The sequence below is a fragment of the Beta vulgaris genome, chromosome 5 (genome assembly GCF_026745355.1).
Source record: "Beta vulgaris subsp. vulgaris cultivar EL10 chromosome 5, EL10.2, whole genome shotgun sequence".
Lineage (NCBI taxonomy): Eukaryota > Viridiplantae > Streptophyta > Magnoliopsida > Caryophyllales > Amaranthaceae > Beta > Beta vulgaris.
The window spans coordinates 36,717,312-36,731,010 of record NC_079206.1 but is presented as its reverse complement, the minus strand read 5'-3'; the positions used below and the strand labels follow the sequence as shown (position 1 = coordinate 36,731,010).

Genomic DNA, 13,699 nt, shown 5'->3' with positions numbered 1-13,699 from the left:
CTAATTAAGCCCACTTTTCCCTCCCTCCCAATTACTTCCCTTAATTGGACTCTCTCAATAGAACCCTAACTCGCATCGTTCCTCTGTAATAGCCCTATTTTTAAGCGCAACTATTTAAACGTTAAATATATTTATTAAGTTAATTATGTTACGAAAATTCTTATTTTATTTAAGTTGTGGAGTATTATTTTAATTTGTCTTGTTGTAGTATATTTGTTATATTAATTTTATATAGTTATTATATTATTAATGTATATTAAGGATTCTAAGTTTAAGTTGAGCGATATTTGGCCCAAATAGAAAACCAAAACCGGTTTCATTCTCGAACCATTAGACCTTGTTATTTTGTCGATTTAGTGAAACAAAACCCAAACCCAAAGATTTCCAATCGCATTTCATTTCTCCTTCACCTTGAAAACTAATTTCTCCCAAACCACAATTGATGAAAACCCGAAAACCTAAACCCCGTGAAAATCTATCGCTCACCTTCGCCTGCGCGTCGCCGGCAATTCTTCCAAGCTCGTCGGAGTTTCCCCCTTGTCGGCGCCATTGATGTTCTCGTTTTCTCTCTCCTCCTCTGTTTCGTCGCTGTTGTTGTTGTTTTTAGCGGTGTTGCCATTGGTCTTGCTGGTTGTTAGCGCCGCTGTGGGCTGCTGCTACCATCACCTTGTTGTTGGTGGTGCTAGTTGTTGTCGCGGTCGAAGCCTCGAAACTCCTCCTCTCTGTTCTTCGCGTCGATGCTCTTGTGAGCAGAGGTAAATTTATTTCTTTTTAGACCCTTATATTTGTAAATAAAGCCAAGTTGTTGTTGTTTGTTGTTGCTGGGCTGTTGTTTGTTGTTGTAGTCGTGGAGTTGGTGGTGGTGGTGTTGGGTTGTTGCTGTTTATTGTTACTGCTATTATGTCGCTGTAGTATTATTGTTATTGGGTTGTCGTTGTTTAGTTGTTGTTGAGGTTGTTGGTGGTGACGATGCGTTGTTTTAGTGGTGTAGTTGGGTTGTTCTGTGGTGGTGGTGTTTTTTCAGCTAGTGTGTCATATGTTTAATATATTGAATAAAAAGCTTGAGTCACAATATGAAACAATTATAGTATTTATTTTTGTAAGAAAAAAAAACTTCCACACTATATTTCAAATAATCTTACCAATATTGTATGATTAATATTTTAGGTGAAGGTCCAACCTTGATAAATATAGTGATTGGTAATTTCGGACAGAGATATTATAACTTTGTTGTGGATGTTAGTGCTTGGTGTTAGAGTTACCTCGGCTCTTACTAGAAAGGATCATATATCCTCTTAGGAACAGTTTTTTTGCTTCCTCCACCAAATGGGTTGATTTTCTATCTTGCTAGGCTGCTAGCCAAAGTCTGAATTCCTTGTGTTTGAAAACCATTTACAGGAGGTTATGGTTGCAACCTCAAGTATATGTTGGCACCAGCATGCGAAGTATTGGGGTGTTGCAAGGTTTTTACTCGGTTTGAATTTCTTTCTCTCCCTCTTTATGTTCCTGCAAGTGTGAAAATGTGGTTATTACTTAATCTATCCCTCCAAAAAATTGCAGCATCTGGTTATATATGCAGAAGGGACCCAACTGATTATTGCACAAGTATTGACAAACTAGATTCAATGAAAAACGGAGCAATTTGATAGAGCTTATTGTTTCCTGGATAAATTGATGTTTTTGAACATGTAGGTTCTTTTCTTTACAGTTGTTATTCTTCTTTCCAGTTCCACAGTCAAACTCAGTTTTCTTAGTCAACAATTTCCCATAGTTTGTTTTTAGGTTCATTCTATTATTTTCTGAGAGATAGTTGCTCTAATGTTTCCTTGATTTTTCGGCAGAATTTTGCCTTTCTGTGGTTCTTCATTGGAGTGTTATGGAATTTAAGATTAGGAATATTGCCTTTATGTGGTTCTTCAATGGATGGTTATGGCATTTAAGATTAGGAATATTGTCTTTCTAAGTCTTCGAATTCTTCGAGGAACGTTTCAAAGGTATTTTTCACTCCATTGAATTTCTATCTTTTCGTCGATTTCGTCATTTTTTCAATTCTGGATTCGTTTTTTATAATATTATGAATCTGTTGTTAATTTTCAAGAATTTTAGCGGAAATTTTTATCTGGATTATATAGTTTTGTTGGTGATGAACTTATGATGTAATGACGCCTGTTTCTCAGTTTAATATAGATTGGTTTTGTCTGGATCATATGTTTTTTCAGTGACTTATTTGGATTGCGGTTTTGTAGGTTGTTTGTGTGGTTGAATTTGATTATTATTTGATTCGGTGTTATTCAATTGGTTGTATATGTGATTGGTTGTATATCTCTTCCATGCCCTCTTTACAACCTCATTGCTGTCAATGTGGGGAGGAACAACCAGGTCAACCACAGCAGTCACGGTGTCACTGAACCATTCTTCTTTTTGTGTGCAGTTTTTCAAACCCCAAGCTTCTACTGCAAGTCTGCAACTCAAAATCATAAGCATCTGCAATAACAACTACTTTTTTTGATGTAGAGGTGATGCAAGAGCCTAGATGTGTCAAATGAGTCGACTAGGCTCGGTTCAGGTCAGTCAATCAAATATTTTTGGGTTTCAAGTATTATTCTGTTATTCTGTATTAACCTTTTAGTGGAATTTCTAGATTTTTACTCAAGTTACGTTGGGTCTTTCTCTGTTAGGCGTAAGTTTATGCTACTTTTAGTGGTTTGGGTCTTATGGCTATGTGGTATCGTTGTTCTTTAAGTAGCCCTCGCTTCAAAATCATCTTAAATCATTAGTCCTTAGCAGTATAACGTGTACACCCAGTATATCAGCCTCAAAGTACTACATTTTCTTATGTTAATTTTCCTTTTATCTGTGTTCTTTTGTAGTCAAAGTTCTTGTCCAATAACTGAATGTTTATCTTTGTTAAGTGTTAGAGCTGTTACCACTCCTAATTCAGCTCTGGAGCTGCCCCTAACTGAGGAAAATGTTGAAACTGTACTAGATGAAGTGCGGCCATACTTAATGGCTGATGGGGGTAACGTTGCCATACACGAAATTGATGGTAATGTTGTTCGTTTGAAGTTACAAGGAGCATGTGGATCATGTCTGAGTTCTGTGACGACCATGAAATTGGGTATCGAGCGCCGGCTTATGGAAAAGATTCCTGAGATAGTTGCAGTTGAAGCAGTTCCTGATGAAGAAACTGGCCTTGAGCTAAACGAAGAAAACATAGAAAACGTATGTCTTGATCCCAAGTCATTATTTTCAAAAAATTAGATCATATATTGGTACTTAATTTCCTCGATATTTTATCTGTTATTTAATCAAATCAACACAATTAAGATAATGGTTGTAACTTGTAATTGGTTTAAGATACACCCCCCAGACTGGAGGTTGTGCTTGTTCCTCTCTTATAATGTTTCATAAGGGTCGACAGCGTGTCTGTGGTCCTCTTTTACAATGTTCACTCCAACATCCTTCCTAGGGGTTTATCTATAGACTTAAGAAAATTACCAATGGCTATAAGGAACTTTAATTGGTTTAATGAGATGGGAGTATGTGGAAACTGTCAAGAGAACATTAAATGCATAGTGAGTTCGATGGAGAGCTATGGCTTTAAATGATGCGCTTCTTCTGTTTCCTTGAGCCTTGGATACCAGTGATAGCACCTATTGACTAGAATATGGACTTATAAGGTTCAGTTCTGTGTGAGGTTTTATAGAGTTTGTTCAGGTCATGTATGAGAACAGAATGAATTTGCTCTTTTTACAGATATATAGTATTGAGGTTATCTTGTTCAAGCCTAAAAATCACTGATTTTGGCCAGGAGAGAAAAAGTAAAAATCACTGCTCTTTTTACTATAACAGTTGTAAATAATGGTGAATAAAATTGCTACCTGAATCCTTCTAGTTGTGGCTTTAATGCTGTTAAATAAGTATATTTGGTCAATCTGGAAAGGTTTGTGCTGCTGACTTACTCATGCTTGTTTTTGCATGATCATTGTTGTTCATGTACTTAATCTTGTGTTATTGCAGCGGTTGCTATGCTTTTTAGTTGTTTCCGGTGCAAGTTGTCGTGCCACTGCGTGCTACTACTACCGGCTAAGCCAATTATTGTACAAGTTATTACAACTTTATTAAACTAATATTTGTTATTAAACTAATATTTACTATATGCATGTGTTGCAGGCGCTTGCGGAATCCAACTATTCAAACAATTGAAGAATAATATGAGGAAGAAAATAGCATGACACTAACAAAGACTGAGGCAATTGAAAAATGGAATGACACTATTCAAACTATTAGATATCTTTTTTTTTCCTCTCTTGTAGTTTCCAATTTCTTTTTACTGTAACAATTCTGAACAACCAACTAGACATGTTAGTTGATTCAGGTGTTTATATAAATGACAATTATTTTTTATCTATATAGTAGCTTTTTATTGATTCATTAAATTATTTTGTTTGTTTACTTTTAGTATTACTATATCATATATATGTATTAATTCATAAACCTTAAACTGTAAAATGTGTAGTTGCCCCTAATAGTTTTAATAAAAATGTCAAAAGTTGCACCTAAAAACATCCTTTAGCGACTAACTTATGGTTGCATTAGAGGCAACATATAATTAGAGATGGATTTATGGTGCCTCTAAATATAAGTGGTCTTATCAGCAATATAACTTGTGTGCCCCAAAAAGGTGACATTAGGGGCAACCTATAATTAGCGACAGACATATGGTTGCCTCTAAACGTAAGAGGCTTTAGCAGAATTATAACTTGTGCGCCTCAAAAGGTGGCATTAGGGGCAACCTATTATTAGCGACAAACACATGGTTGCCTCTAAACATATCAGTCTTTAGCCGCATCATAACTTGTCTGCCTCTAACTGACGCATTAGGGGCAACCTATAATTAGCGACAGTCATATGTTTGCCTCTAAACTTAAGAGTCTTTAGCAGATACCATAATTTGTCTGCCTCTAAAACGTGGCATTAGGGACAACCTATAATTAGCGACAGGCATATGGTTGTCTCTAAACATAAGAGTCTTCAGCAGCACCATAACTTGTCTGCCTCTAAAACGTGGCATTAGGGGCAACCTATAATTAGCGACGGACTAATTAGAGGCAACCAAAAAATTGTTTCTAAACACCATTAGAGGCTACAAATATATATTTAGATGCAATTTTAGATTGCCTCTATATGTAGTTTTTTTTGTATTGTATGTTCGTGAGTCTAATTCCCTTAAATCATGTGTGTGTGTATTATAATTTAATAATTCGAGTACATTGCATTAAATATACAAATTAAGGTTTGTGTGCATCTCCTAATAGATGTTAATGAGATATCCTCTAGTTCTCGATCTAACAACAACGCCTATTCAATATAAAGACTCAATCTTTATGCCCTAATTCGTATAAAGATCGAATCTTTCAACAAGTACAAGTGAGATTCGGGTGTTTTAAGACTTGTTATTAATTTTACTATCCACAAACACATCATTTGCTTTATAATTCTTTTTTAGTTGTTGAATGATGTAGATGTCCTATTATGTCTGTGAGTATAATTCCCTTAAATTAGGTGTGTGTTTATTTTAATTTAATAATTCGAGTGCATTGCATTGAATATACACATTGTGTGTGCATCTCCTAATAGATGTTAATGAGAGATCCTCTAGTTCTCGAGCTAACAACAACGACTATTCAACATAAAGATTCAATCTTTCAACAAGTACAAGTGAGTTAGGATGTTTTGAGACTTGTTATTGATTTTACTATCCATAAACACATCATTTTCTTTATAATTCTTTTTTTAGTTGTTGAATGAAATAGGGGTCCTATTATGTTCATTAGTCTAATTCCCTTAAATCAGGTGTGTGTGTGTGTGTATTTTAATTTAATAATTCGAATGCATTGCATTCAATATACAAATTGAGGTTTGTGTGCATCTCCTAATAGATGTTATTGAGAAACCCTATACTTCTCGAGCTAACAACAAAACCTATTGAATATAAAGATTTAATCTTTATGCCCTATTTCATATAAATATATAATCTTTCAACAAGTACAAGTGGGATTCGGGTGTTTTGAGACTTGTTATTGATTTTACAATCCACAAACACATCATTTACTTTATAATATTTTTTGTAGTTGTTGAATGATATAGGGGTCCTATTATGTTCGTGAGTCTAATTCTCTTAAATCATGTGTGGTGTATTTTAATTTAATAATTCGAGTGCATTGCATTCAATATACAAATTGAGGTTTGTGTGCATCTCCTAATAGAAGTTAATGAGAGATCCTTTACTTCTCGACCTAACAACAAAACCTATTCAATATAAAGATTCAATCTTTATGCCCTATTTCATATAAAGATCGAATCTTTCAACAACTACAAGTGAGATTCGGGTGTTTAGAGACTTGTTATTAATTTTACTATCCACAAACACATCATTTGCTTTATAATTCTTTTTTTAGTTGTTGAATGATATAGGGGTCCTATTATGTTCGTGAGTCTAATTCCCTTAAATCATGTGTGTGTGTATTTTAATTTAATAATTCGAGTGCATTGCATTGAATATACAAATTAAGGTTTGTGTGCATCTCCTAAAAGATGTTAATGAGAGATCCTCTAGTTCTCGAGCTAACAAAAACGCCTATTCAATATAAAGATTCAATCTTAATGCCCTAATTCGTATAAAGATCGAATCTTTCAACAAGTATAAGTGAGATTCGGGTGTTTTAAGACTTGTTATTAGTTTTACTATCCACAAACACAACATTTGCTTTATAATTCTTTTTTAGTTGTTGAATGATATAGGGGTCCTATTATGTTCGTGAGACTAATTCCCTTAAATCATGTGTGTGTGTATTTTAATTTAATAATTCGAGTGAATTGCATTGAATATACAAATTAAGGTTTGTGTGCATCTCCTAATAGATGCTAGTGAGAGATCCTCTAGTTCTCGAGCTAACAACAAAGCCTATTCAATATAAAGATTCAATCTTTATGCCCTAATTCATATAAAGATCGAATCTTTCAACAAGTACAAGTGAGATTCGGGTGTTTTGAGACTTGTTATTAATTTTACTATCCACAAACACATCATTTGCTTTATAATTCTTTTTTTTAGTTGCTGAATGATATAGGGGTCCTATTATGTTCGTGAGTCTAATTCCCTTAAATCAGGTGTGTGTGTATTTTAATTTAATAATTCGAGTGCATTGCATTGAATATACAAATTAAGGTTTGTGCATCTCGTATTAGATGTTAATGAGATATCCTCTAGTTCTTGAGCTAACAACAACCCTATTCAATATAAAGATTCAATCTTTATGCCCTAATTCGTATAAAGATCGAATCTTTCAACAAGTACAAGTGAGATTCGGGTGTTTTAAGACTTGTTATTAATTTTTACTATCCACAAACACATCATTTGCTTGATAATTCTTTTTTAGTTGTTGAATGATGTAGATGTCCTATTATGTCTGTTAGTATAATTCCCGTAAATTAGGTGTGTGTTTATTTTAATTTAGTAATTCGAGTGCATTGCATTGAATATACAAATTGTGTGTGCATCTCCTAATAGATGTTAATGAGAGATCCTCTAGTTCTCGAGCTAACAACAACGCCTATTCAACATAAAGATTCAATCTTTATGTCCTATTTCATATAAAGATCGAATCTTTCAACAAGTACAAGTGAATTAGGATGTTTTGAGACTTGTTATTGATTTTACTATCCATAAACACATCATTTTCTTTATAATTCTTTTTTTTAGTTGTTGAATGAAATAGGGGTCCTATTATGTTCATTAGTCTAATTCCCTTAAATCAGGTGTGTGTGTGTGTATTTTAATTTAATAATTTGAGTGCATTGCATTCAATATACAAATTGAGGTTTGTGTGCATCTCCTAATAGATGTTAATGAAAATTCTCTAGTTCTCGAGCTAACAACAAAACCTATTCAATATAAAGATTTAATCTTTATGCCCTATTTCATATAAAGATCGAATCTTCCAACAAGTACAAGTGAGATTCGGGTGTTTAGAGACTGGTTATTGATTTTACTATCCACAAACACATCATTTACTTTATAATTTTTTTTTAAGTTGTTGAATTATATAGGGGTCCTATTATGTTCGTGAGTCTAATACTCTTAAATCATGTGGTGTGTATTTTAATTTAATAATTCGAGTGCATTGCATTCAATATACAAATTTAGGTTTGTGTGCATCTCCTAATAGATGTTAATGAGAAATCCTCTAGTTCTCGAGCTACAACAAAACCTATTCAATATAAAGATTTAATCTTTATGCCCTATTTCATATAAAGATCGAATCTTCAACAAGTACAAGCGGATTCGGGTGTTTAGAGACTTGTTATTGATTTTACTATCCACAAACACATCATTTGCTTTATAATTCTTTTTTTTAGTTGTTGAATAATATAGGGGTCCTATTATGTTCATGAGTCTAATTCCCTTAAATCAGTGTGTGTGTATTTTAATTTAATATTCGAGTGCATTGCATTCAATATACAAATTAAGGTTTGTGTGCATCCTAATAGATGTTAATGAGATTCTCTAGTTCTCGAGCTAACAACAAATCCTATTCAATATAAAGATTCAATCTTTATGCCCTATTTCATATAAAGATCGAATCTTTCAACAAGTACAAGTGAGATTCGGGTGTTTAGAGACTTGTTATGAATTTTACTATCCACAAACACATCATTGCTTTATAATTCTTTTTTTTAGTTGTTCAATGATGTAAAGGTACGATTATGTTTGTGAGTCTAATTTCCTTAAATTAGGTGTGTGTGGAATTTAATTTAATAATTCGAGTGCTTTGCATTGAATATACAATTTGAGGTTTGTGTGCATCTCCTAATAGATGTTAATGGGAGATCCTCTTGTTCTCGAGCTAACAACAAACCCTATTCAATAGAAAGATTCAATCTTTATGCCCTATTTCATATAAAGATCGAATCTTTCAACAAGTACAAGTGAGATTCGGGTGTTTTAGGACTTGTTATTAATTTTACTATCCACAAACACATCATTTGCTTTATAATTCTTTTTTTTAGTGTTGAATGATATAGGGGTCCTATTATGTTCGTGAGTCTAATTCCCTTTAATCATGTGTGTGTGTATTTTAATTTAATAATTCGAGTGCATTGCATTGAATATGCAAATTGAGGTTTGTGTGCATCTCCTAAAAGATGTTAATGAGAGATCCTCTAGTTCTCGAGCTAACAACAACGCCTATTCAATATAAAGATTCAATCTTAATGCCCTAATTCGTATAAAGATCGAATCTTTCAACAAGTATAAGTGAGATTCGGGTGTTTTAAGACTTGTTATTAGTTTTACTATCCACAAACACAACATTTGCTTTATAATTCTTTTTAGTTGTTGAATGATATAGGGGTCCTATTATGTTCGTGAGACTAATTCCCTTAAATCATGGTGTGTGTATTTTAATTTAATAATTCGAGTGAATTGCATTGAATATACAAATTAAGGTTTGTGTGCATCTCCTAATAGATGTTAGTGAGAGATCCTCTAGTTCTCGAGCTAACAACAACGCGTATTCAATATAAAGATTCAATCTTTATGCCCTAATTCGTATAAAGATCGAATCTTTCAACAAGTACAAGTGAGATTCGGGTGTTTTGAGACTTGTTATTAATTTTACTATCCACAAACACATCATTTGCTTTATAATTCTTTTTTTTAGTTGCTGAATGATATAGGGTCCTATTATGTTCGTGAGTCTAATTCCCTTTAATCAGTTGTGTGTGTATTTTAATTTAATAATTCGAGTGCATTGCATTGAATATACAAATTAAGGTTTGTGCATCTCGTATTAGATGTTAATGAGATATCCTCTAGTTCTTGAGCTAACAACAACGACTGTTCAATATAAAGATACAAACTTTATGCCCTAATTCGTATAAAGATCGAATCTTTCAACAAGTACAAGTGAGATTCGGGTGTTTTAAGACTTGTTATTAATTTTACTATCCACAAACACATCATTTGCTTTATAATTCTTTTTTTAGTTGTTGAATGATGTAGATGTCCTATTATGTCTGTGAGTATAATTCCCTTAAATTAGGTGTGTGTTTATTTTAATTTAATAATTCGAGTGCATTGCATTGAATATACAAATTGTGTGTGCATCTCCTAATAGATGTTAATGAGAGATCCTCAAGTTCTCGAGCTAACAACAACGCCTATTCAACATAAAGATTCAATCTTTATGTCCTATTTCATATAAAGATCGAATCTTTCAACAAGTACAAGTGAATTAGGATGTTTTGAGACTTGTTATTGATTTTACTATCCATAAACACATCATTTTCTTTATAATTCTTTTTTTAGTTGTTGAATGAAATAGGGGTCCTATTATGTTCATAGTCTAATTCCCTAAAATCAGGTGTGTGTGTGTGTATTTTAATTTAATAATTTGAGTGCATTGCATTCAATATACAAATTGAGGTTTGTGTGCATCTCCTAATAGATGTTAATGAGAAATCCTCTAGTTCTCGAGCTAACAACAAAACCTATTCAATATAAAGATTTAATCTTTATGCCCTATTTCATATAAAGATCGAATCTTCAACCAGTACAAGTGAGATTCGGGTGTTTAGAGACTGTTATTGATTTTACTATCCACAAACACATCATTTACTTTATAATTTTTTTTTAAGTTGTTGAATTATATAGGGGTCCTATTATGTTCGTGAATCTAATTCTCTTAAATCATGTGTGTGTGTAATTTAATTTAATAATTCGAGTGCATTGCATTCAATATACAAATTTAGGTTTGTGTGCATCTCCTAATAGATGTTAATGAGAAATCCTCTAGTTCTCGAGCTAACAACAAAACCTATTCAATATAAAGATTTAATCTTTATGCCCTATTTCATATAAAGATCGAATCTTCCAACAAGTACAAGTGAGATTCGGGTGTTTAGAGACTTGTTATTGATTTTACTATCCACAAACACATAATTTACTTTATAATTTTTTTTATGTTGTTGAATGATATAGGGGTCCTATTATGTTGTGAGTCTAATTCTCTTAAATCATGTGTGTGTATTTTAATTTAATAATTCGAATGCACTTCATTGAATATATAAATAAAGGTTTGTGTGCATCTCCTAATAGAAGTTAATGAGAGATCCTTACTTCTCGACTAACAACAAAACCTATTCAATATAAAGATTCAATCTTTATGCCCTATTTCATAAAAATCGAATCTATCAACAACTACAAGTGAGATTCGGTGTTTAGAGACTTGTTATTAATTTTACTATCCACAAACACATCATTTGCTTTATAATTCTTTTTTTTAGTTGTTGAATAATATAGGGGTCCTATTATGTTCATGAGTCTAATTCCCTTAAATCAGGTGTGTGTGTATTTTAATTTAATATTCGAGTGCATTGCATTCAATATACAAATTGAGGTTTGTGTGCATATCCTAATAGATGTTAATGAGACATCTCTAGTTCTCGAGCTAACAACAAAGCCTATTCAATATATAGATTCAATCTTTATGCCCTATTTCATATAAAGATCGAATCTTTCAACAAGTACAAGTGAGATTCGGGTGTTTAGAGACTTGTTATGAATTTTACTATCCACAAACACATCATTGCTTTATAATTCTTTTTTTAGTTGTTCAATGATGTAAGGTACGATTATGTTATTGAGTCTAATCCCTTAAATTAGGTGTGTGTGGAATTTAATCTAATAATTCGAGTGATTTGCATTGAATATACAATTGAGGTTTGTGTGCATCTCCTAATAGATGTTAATGAGAGATCCTCTAGTTCTCGAGCTAACAAAAAAAACCTATTCAATATAAAATTCAATCTTTATGCCCTATTTCATATAAAGATCGAATCTTTCAACAAGTACAATGTAGATTCGGGTGTTTAGAGACTTGTTATTAATTTACTATCCACAAACACATCATTTGCTTTATAATTCTTTTTTTTAGTTGTTGAATGATATAGGGTCCGATTATGTTGTGAGTCTAGTTCCCTTAAATCTGGTGTGTGTGTTTTAATTTAATAATTCGGTGCATTGCATTGAATATACAAATTAAGGTTTGTGTGCATCTCCTAATAGATGTTAATGAGGGATTCTCTAGTTCTCGAGCTAATAACAACGCCTATTCAATATAAAGATTCATCTTTATGTCCTATTCATATAAAGATCGAATCTTTCAACAAGTACAAGTGAATTAGGGTGTTTTGAGACTTGTTATTGATTTTACTATCCATAAACACATCATTTCTTTATAATTCTTTTTTTTAGTTGTTGAATGAAATAGGTCCTATTATAATCATTAGTCTAATTCCCTAAATCAGGGGGTGTGTGTGTGTGTATTTTAATTTAACAATTCGAGTGCATTGCATTCAATATACAAATTGAGGTTTGTGTGCATTCTAATAGATGTTAATGAGAAATCCTCTAGTTCTCGAGCTAACAACAAAACCTATTCAATATAAAGATTTAATCTTTTTGCCCTATTTCATATAAAGATCGAATCTTCCAACAAGTACAAGTGAGATTCGGGTGTTTAGAGACTTGTTATTGATTTTACTATCCACAAACACATCATTTACTTTATAAATTTTTTTTTTTGTTGTTGAATGATATACGAGTCCTATTATGTTCGTGAGTCTAATTCTCTTAAATCATGTGTGTGTATTTTAATTTAATAATTCGAGTGCATTGCATTGAAAATACAAATTAAGGTTTGTGTGCATCTCCTAATAGAAGTTAATGAAGATCCTTTAGTTCTCGACTAACAACAAACCTATTCAATATAAAGATTCAATCTTTATGCCCTATTTCATAAAGATCGAATCTTTCAACAAGTACAAGTGAGATTCGGGTGTTTAGAGACTTGTTATTAATTTTAATATCCACAAACACATCATTTGCTTTATAATTCTTTTTTTAGTTGTTGAATAATATAGGGGTCCTATTATGTTCATGAGTCTAATTCCCTTCAAATCAGGTGTGTGTATTTTTATAATATTCGAGTGCATTGCATTCAATATACAAATTAAGGTTTGTGTGCATCTCCTAATAGATGTTAATGAGAATCTCTAGTTCTCGAGCTAACAACAAATCCTATTCAATATAAGATTCAATCTTTATGCCCTATTTCATATAAAGATCGAATCTTTCAACCAGTACAAGTGAGATTCGGTGTTTAGAGACTTGTTATTAATTTTACTATCCACAAACACATCATTGCTTTATAATTCTTTTTTTTAGTTGTTGAATGATATAGGGTCCTATTATGTTTCGTGAGTCTAATTCCCTTAAATCATGGGTGTGTATTTTAATTTAATAATTCGAGTGCATTGCATTGAAAATACAAATTGAGGTTTGTGTGCATCTCGTAATAGATGTTAATGAGAGATACTCTAGTTCTCGAGCTAACAACAACGCCTATTCAATATAAAGATTCAATCTTATGCCCTAATTCTATAAAGATCGAATCTTTCAACAAGTACAAGTGAGATTCGGGTGTTTAAGACTTGTTATTATTTTACTATCCACAAACACACATTTGCTTTATAATTCTTTTTTCTTTATTGAATGATATACGGGTCCTATTATGTTCGTGAGTCTAATTCCCTTAAATCAGTGTGTGTGTATTTAATTTAATAATTCGAGTGC

At 32.4% G+C, this 13,699-nt stretch overlaps 1 protein-coding gene across 1 annotated transcript; it reads left to right on the top strand.

The window, feature by feature from the left end:
* Positions 1-1,929: 1,929 nt before the first annotated feature.
* Positions 1,930-3,309, top strand: LOC130591403 (nifU-like protein 2, chloroplastic). Its single transcript, XM_057394714.1, has 2 exons — positions 1,930-1,994; positions 2,871-3,309. Exons 1-2 carry the CDS (start codon positions 1,930-1,932, stop codon positions 3,259-3,261), a joined length of 456 nt encoding a protein of 151 aa, XP_057250697.1. The 3' UTR covers positions 3,262-3,309.
* The last annotated feature ends 10,390 nt before the right edge of the window (positions 3,310-13,699 follow it).

Bases quoted from the DNA above. Each gene is read 5' to 3' on its own strand.
- LOC130591403 (XM_057394714.1), top strand. From the start codon at position 1,930: ATGGCATTTAAGATTAGGAATATTGTCTTTCTAAGTCTTCGAATTCTT. The intron at 1,995-2,870 runs GTATTTTTCACT...GTTCTTTTGTAG, and splicing joins CTTCGAGGAACGTTTCAAAG to TCAAAGTTCTTGTCCAATAA.